The 8,118-nt window shown below is 41.4% G+C and overlaps 1 gene segment (V, D, J or C); it reads right to left on the reverse strand.

The window, feature by feature from the left end:
- Window positions 1-3,854: 3,854 nt before the first annotated feature.
- Window positions 3,855-5,214, reverse strand: LOC134029043 (Ig kappa-b4 chain C region-like). The segment is given in 2 exon segments: window positions 3,855-4,444; window positions 5,103-5,214. A coding segment is annotated over 1 exon segment (246 nt).
- Window positions 5,215-8,118: the final 2,904 nt, after the last annotated feature.

An 8,118-nucleotide genomic window follows, 5' to 3' on the forward strand; every position in this document is an offset into this window, starting at 1 on the left:
TGTCTCATATTTGATTTTTTTATTATTTGTATTATTATTATTCGTTTTTTCATTTTATAAAATGTGTTCCTTCAGTCCTCATCCTTTTTGAACACAAATGAAAGGACGTTATTCTACACTTGAACTCACAGCTGACGAGACTACAATAATAACTGTACAATAGTGAGACACAGCCCAGAGAGACAGTCTGACAAAAATGAGAAATATTTTATTTATCTGAGTTTATAGATGTTACTGTTTGGGTCATGCTGCTCCCTAGTGGAAAAAAAGGACAACCAATCAACCACTTTACAGACATCTGTCCTCAGACCCACAGTATGTGTTGTATGTATGTATGTATGTATGTATGTATGTGTGTGTAACCTGCTAACTGACATGTTTTTGTCTGAGCATGCAAACACATGCTAGCTTATTTTTGTGTCTGTGTGTGTGTGTTGTTTGTGTGTGCGCTAGAAATGGGTTTGTGTTTATGTAGGTGTGTGTGTTGGTATGCATGCTAGAATATATGTGTGTGTGTATCCGAGAACAGGAAAAGAATGGAGGAAGATAGATTAAAATATTTTGACTTGAGTTAATATAATAAAATCACCGGAACAAGCCCGTTGCTGAAACAGAAATGCAATACCACCAAGATCCATCGGGGCCTTTGCTTCAAGCCAAGGATCTGGGGTCAGGGCTTGCTCTGCATGACTCTGCATTTGGCGAGTCGGGTGCCCCTGCAGGGCCCTCTAGAGGTAAGGAAGGAGATGTTAGGAGGATTTTATTCGTTGAGCAGACGCTTTGATCCAAGGCGACAGAATATTACATATAGAAAGTAAATAAGCACCGGAAGTGCAGAGTTCTAACTGTGACAACAAGGACCAGTCTGTATTATTCCAGGCACAGTACAAAAATAACATTCAGGAATGATTCCCAATTATGCAACAAAATATATACTGTTCTTGATATGCACTGTGTATATAGATGTATAGATATACTAAATTGAGCTTCAGTTAGTTATGAAGACATCATTAATGATCGTTGCTTATTGTAAAGATGAAGATGATACTGATAATAATACTGACCATTCCTTGTTGGGGGTCAGATGGCTGAGCAGTTAGGGAATCGGGGTATTAATCAGAAGGTTGCCGGTTCGATTCCCAGCTCTGACAAATGACGTTGTGTCCTTGGGCAAGGCACTTCACCCTACTTGTCTCGGGGGGAATGTTCCTGTACTTACTGTAAGTCGCTCTGGATAAGAGTGTTTGCTAAATGTAATGTAATAATAATAGTATTACATGATATTTGTAATATATTTATTGCACTCAATTGCTACAGTACAGTAAAAATGTGAGTCATAAAATACAATATGCAATAACAATAAGAAAAGATATTAACCATAACAAATCTGATGAATCTGGTGAGTTCCACAGTTTAGGAGCAGGGCATGAGAAGGCCCTTCCACCCATGGGTTTCCATTAGCAGAGAGGCAGGTACAGAGGGATAGAATCAGCTGAACGAAGAGATCAGGACGTAGTGTGAGGTGTTACAAAAAATTTGAAGGTTAACTAAGAATTTTAAAATAAATGTAGGATTGAACTGGCAGCCAGTGTAACTTGGAGAGAAAAGGGGGAATGTGCTGACTGAAGATGTGTGGGTCAGGACCCAAGTAGCTGAATATGTGTGGGTCAGGACCCAAGCAGCTGAAGATGTGTGGGTCAGGACCCAAGCAGCTGAGTTCTTTGTGTATTGTAAAAGTGAGATCTGACCTGGGGAACGCATATGAGTGAACAAACAGACAAGTGTAACTCTTCCTGATCATGTCTCTGTTTGAATAAAGATGTCTGGAGTCTGGAGCGTCACATTGAGTCCACACAGACTCAAAGTGAGATACTGACACTGACCACTAGAGGGACACAGCATCAAGCCTCGCCACACATCCTCGCCACACATCCCTTCAACTACAGTTTCTCTGTGGGTCCAAGAAAGTGTGTCTGAACAGAGAGGACACTTTGCATAGGCAGCACATGCTTCAGTGGTCTGGGAGTGTTTATAGTCCTGTGAGTTTAACACCTCATGACTGAGAGCTGTCCTTCATGACAACAGAACCCACAACAACCATGACTCTGATCACCATCTTCATCTGGACTCTAGCTGTCTACATACAGGGTAAGAGATTTCTGTCATAAAAGATCAACTTCAGGATTACCTCTAATGTTAACCGTTTTCTGCAATGCGTATACTTTGTAGGATTGAGATGTATCCTTAATATTTGTGTCTCTTCTTTCATCTTCTCTCTTCACAACAGAGTCCAGAGGGCAGTACACGTTGACTCAGACTCCTGCAGTGAAAGCTTTTCCTGCAGGAGATACAGTCTCTATAGGATGTAAAGTTAGCAGTCCTGTGCTTGGTAATAATAATCTAGCCTGGTACCTCCAGAGACCAGGAGAAGCTCCTAAACTCCTCATTTACGGGGCTACAACACGCCAGTCTGGGACTCCATCTAGATTCAGTGGTAGTGGATCTGGGAGTGACTTCACTCTGACCATCAGTGGAGTCCAGGCTGATGATGCAGGAGATTACTACTGTCAGAGTGTACACTTACCTAACAGTGTCTGGGTGTTCACACAGTGATATAGAGCCGTACAAAAACCTCCCTCAGTCAGACTGCACAGTGACTGCACTGCTACAGCTGGGACCTACTGCAGGTGCTGAGGGGGAAGAGACAGTGACATGGAACACTGACTGGTCTTTGTTACACTGAGATGAATGTATCAGTGATGTTAACTAACCCACCATCATGTCAAAGCACTCCTTAAAGCATTTTAGCTAATGAAGTTAAGATATGAAACCACTTATAGAAAAACCAAACACTTTCTGTTTATATTAGGATAAAACCTGTCTTCACTGACTGTCATTCAGACTTAGTGTTAATCAGAGACTGTTATACATTCATCAGGCTGATGAACTTTCTTGATACTGAAAATCTACTGATCAACTCCTTTCTGCCTCTGTCATTGTCATATGTCTCATTGAAACCTCATGTGTGGCCTCACCACACACTTCACCACTCTCTGTCATCATGTTAACCAGTCATAAACTCTTTAGTGTTTTCTACATCAGATCACATGGTCCTGGTCTGACCTCTGACATGAAGACTTGAGAGGAAGTCCCCACTTCCATTCCTGTGTAACATTCATCTCAGACAGGAGTTAGATGACTCACTATACCCCCTCCTCTCCCCCCTCAGTAATGAGACCAGCCCCCCCTCACACCTGGCCCAGTCCAGGGTATTTTAGACTCAACTGTTCAACTGTACATTAGGAGCTGTGGGAGTGAAACTGAGATTTGCATCTTCAGGGTGGCTGGTTCTGCTACTCCCAGAATAGAGCAGCACTGTCACCAGATGCTCACCTGACCCCAGGGGATTAAGGGGGATTATCATCAGGGTCCCACAGATTAGGGACCATGTTTTATCACTGCACATTAAACTATTGTATTTAATGACTTAACTCAAATGTTGTTCAGATTGAACATGAGTGATTTTGGATGAGTCTGTCCTTACTGTGTGAACACAATCCCATGGTATCATGGTGGTAGAAGGTAAACTCTCCTGTAGAGCTGTATGCTGTGTCATGATGACAGATGAATATCAATGATGAATGGAACCTGACTGGTGTGTGGTCTAGATCTGTTTACAGCCATGTACAGTCGTAGCATCAGCAAAACAGTAGTGTTTTATCATCTATCATTGTGTTTCTTGTGTTGCTTAAATGATCTGATGAAACTACAGTAACGCAATGAACTATTTCAATGTGCAATTCCATTTCATGATTACTGTATCAACAAGTTAATGAATAAAGTCAAATTCCATATTTTCAAGAATACTTCTTTATTGTCCAACTAAAACAACAACATTCAAGCATCAAAGCAAAGCCAACGTACAGAGTGAATAGTGACCTCCAGCAGAACACATCAACACTAGCACTGATAACAGCTCAGTGTACAGAGAGCAGCGACACGTGGACTCAAAGCTCCCTGTTAGTCTGCATGTGAGCCATCAGGAGGACAGAGAACGGCTGAACACAGAACAGAGTCCCAGCAGAGGAAGCAGCCCCTCTCCCCAGGGCTGGGTGAGCCTGGGGCTACTTTGAACACTGCTCTCTCTTCAGGGTGTGAGTGACCGTGGACTGGGAGCCCTGCTGGGCCTCACAGGTCACCTCCAGCACCTTGGCCCACTCCTGGGCAGTGAGAGTCAGGGTGCTGCTCCAGCTGTACTGGCCGTCCTTCTCCAGGAGCCCCCTGCTGGCCTCCTGGCTCTTCTTGCTGCTCCCGTCCACCTTCCAGCTGAGGGTCCAGTCTGAGGGGAAGCCCTGGTTGGCCAGACACATCAGCGTGGCCGTACTCTTACTGGACAGTTCCTCACTGGAGGGGGGCAGCACCGTCAGGGTGGGGGCACGGTTACCTGGAGACAAACACAATATGTCAGATTACTGGCAGAGATGGACTTCTGCTATTTCAGCCAAAGACTAATGCAATTACCTTTGCAGTCATTTGAAAATATCAATAAGTTATCATAGTTTTAACAAAGAAAAGACATTAAGTTATTACATAAACATTAGTAAATATTATGTGATATGAGGCAACAAAATTAAGGTATTTTTTCGGGCAGTTGAAATGATCATTAAAATGGTCACTGTTTGTGTAAAACCAACAGTTTGTATCAAAATAATTACAAAATATGAATGCATTTCATGAATAGACATTGTAGATATTAATATATGATCATGCAGGTGCATAAATAACTAAATACAACATGTTAAATCTCATCAGACAATCAGTGCATCCACCCATGAACAAACAGCATTAAGATGAAGTAAAAACACAAACTAGGATTAAACAGTTGAAATTATAACATTTACAGTATTCACCAGAAGATATACCTCATTTTAAAAATATTTATGCTCTCTAAGGATTTGAAGGTTTAACCATGCTGATTTTAATGAGAAAATTACAAAAAATAAGTGGACATTTTTGGAAAAAAAAACATAAAACCTGAAAATGTCTATGTAGAATCAACCATTCAAAAAGTTAAATCCCTTTCAGTAAAGATTGTTACTTACTTCCAACATCCAGTCTGGTACCTCCACCAAAAGTGTACCACAGTGATTCAACCTCTATTACTGCCCGTACAAAAACCTCCCTCCTATTGCTGCTGGATTCACCACAACTTATTTAGACTTTAGTTTCTTTGTTAAAGCATCAAGAATACTTTCTCAATGATACCTTTGAGTAGCTAATTTTCAGAATAGTGAAAAAGGTTTAGACTTCATGTATTTTAATTTTAAGCCTGAAATCTAGTTTTTCCGAGTTTTCTAAATGGTTGAAAATAATAACTATTTTCAGAAAAGTGACACTCAGTATTGATGTAAAGATATACTTAGTTGAACACAGAGAAGATTCAATCCTTTTCAGATACTTACTTCCAACATCCAGTCTGGTGCCTCCACCAAAAGTCAACCACAGTGATTGACTCTGGTTAAGTCGTCGTACAAAAACCTCTCTGTGTTGTGATGCTGCAGCTCTACCAGAGCACACAGCTGCTGTCTGCTTCAACCTTCCTCATCAGACTCCATGACAACAGCAGAGCCAGTGTCCAGCATTACATCCACTGTTAGTATTCCTCCATATTGTCCACAGGCTAGAGAGCAGCTGGGACAGTGATCCATGTTGTATATTCCTTACTTCTACATGCTGATCCCAGACTTAACAGTGGGGGTGAAGTCACAGTGGACAGACTCCACTAGTAGAGAATCCCAGCAGCTTTAGTTGACACAAGTGTTCACTGACTGATTTGAGGAACTTAGTCCAAGCATGAGTGAACAGGCTGATGATAGAATACATGACCACATGAGGAAGACTATCTCTGCTGATGGTCTTGTCATCAAGATCAGAATGACAAGGAGACAGGTCAACAATGTTCATGTAGACAGAAGGTTATTGACATGAATGTCTGACTGTCCCTACATTTCCACACACATTTCTCAACATGTTTTATAATCCACTTACAATACAATAGACTTGTAGTACACCAGACTGTTTTCAAACCTAACTATATTAACTTGTAATTGTGTTTTTGTAGTTATATAACATCCACGTAGACATAATGGGGAAGGACATTTTTATGTGCAGATCTCCAGGGAACATCCCCAGTAACTGAAATAGATGACACATGCTGGACTTATTTGCATGCTGCATGTATGAGCTTCAGTAGTCTGGGAGTGTTTATATGTGAGTTCAACACTTCATGACTGAGAGCTGTTCTTCACACCAACAGAATCTACAACAACCATGACTTTGATTATCAGCGTTGTGTGGATCCTAACTCTCTTTATTCAGGGTAAGAAGTCAGTGACATTCATAACAAGGGTGTTTACATATACAGTACATGCGATTCCGATTAATGTGTCTTTTGTGAATCAAAACATTTGTCATGTTCAACATTGTGTTTAACAATACTCTATGTCGTCTCTGTTCCAGAGTCCAGAGGGCAGTACACTCTGACTCAGACTCCTGCAGTGAAAGCTGTTCTCCCAGGACAGACAGTCTCTCTGCAGTGTAAAACCAGCAGTAATGTTGCTACTTGTGGAGGAGGACATCCTTGTCTGAGCTGGTACCTCCAGAAACAAGGAGAAGCTCCTAAACTCCTCATTTACCTTGCTACAACACTTCAGTCTGGGACTCCATCTAGATTCAGTGGTAGTGGATCTGGGAGTGACTTCACTCTGACCATCAGTGGAGTCCAGGCTGATGATGCAGGAGATTACTACTGTCAGAGTGTACACGTCCTTAACAGTGTCAATGTATTCACACAGTGATACAGAGCCGTACAAAAACTTCCCTCAGTCAGACTGCACAGTGACTGCACTGCTACAGCTGGGACCTACTGCAGGTGCTGAGAGGGAAGAGACAGTGACATGGAACACTGGTCAGTAGATGAGGTCACATGAAACATCAAATATCACATACTGTACACACCCTCTGTCCCTCCCTGAAAACCATGATGAGGATGAGGAGCATTGCAGTTATAATAGTGATAGTCATCATGCTAACTGACATGTTTTTGTCTGAGCATGCAAACACATGCTAGCTTATTTTTGTGTCTGTGTGTGTGTGTTGTTTGTGTGTGCGCTAGAAATGGGTTTGTGTTTATGTAGGTGTGTGTGTTGGTATGCATGCTAGAATATATGTGTGTGTGTATCCGAGAACAGGAAAAGAATGGAGGAAGATAGATTAAAATATTTTGACTTGAGTTAATATAATAAAATCACCGGAACAAGCCCGTTGCTGAAACAGAAATGCAATACCACCAAGATCCATCGCGGCCTTTGCTTCAAGCCAAGGATCTGGGGTCAGGGCTTGCTCTGCATGACTCTGCATTTGGCGAGTCGGGTGCCCCTGCAGGGCCCTCTAGAGGTAAGGAAGGAGATGTTAGGAGGATTTTATTCGTTGAGCAGACGCTTTGATCCAAGGCGACAGAATATTACATATAGAAAGTAAATAAGCACCGGAAGTGCAGAGTTCTAACTGTGACAACAAGGACCAGTCTGTATTATTCCAGGCACAGTACAAAAATAACATTCAGGAATGATTCCCAATTATGCAACAAAATATATACTTTTCTTGATATGCACTGTGTATATAGATGTATAGATATACTAAATTGAGCTTCAGTTAGTTATGAAGACATCATTAATGATCGTTGCTTATTGTAAAGATGAAGATGATACTGATAATAATACTGACCATTCCTTGTTGGGGGTCAGATGGCTGAGCAGTTAGGGAATCGGGGTATTAATCAGAAGGTTGCCGGTTCGATTCCCAGCTCTGACAAATGACGTTGTGTCCTTGGGCAAGGCACTTCACCCTACTTGTCTCGGGGGGAATGTTCCTGTACTTACTGTAAGTCGCTCTGGATAAGAGTGTTTGCTAAATGTAATGTAATAATAATAGTATTACATGATATTTGTAATATATTTATTGCACTCAATTGCTACAGTACAGTAAAAATGTGAGTCATAAAATACAATATGCAATAACAATAAGAAAAGATATTAACCATAACAAATCTGATGAATC

Source organism: Osmerus eperlanus, chromosome 11, assembly GCF_963692335.1.
Source record: "Osmerus eperlanus chromosome 11, fOsmEpe2.1, whole genome shotgun sequence".
Classification (NCBI taxonomy): domain Eukaryota; kingdom Metazoa; phylum Chordata; class Actinopteri; order Osmeriformes; family Osmeridae; genus Osmerus; species Osmerus eperlanus.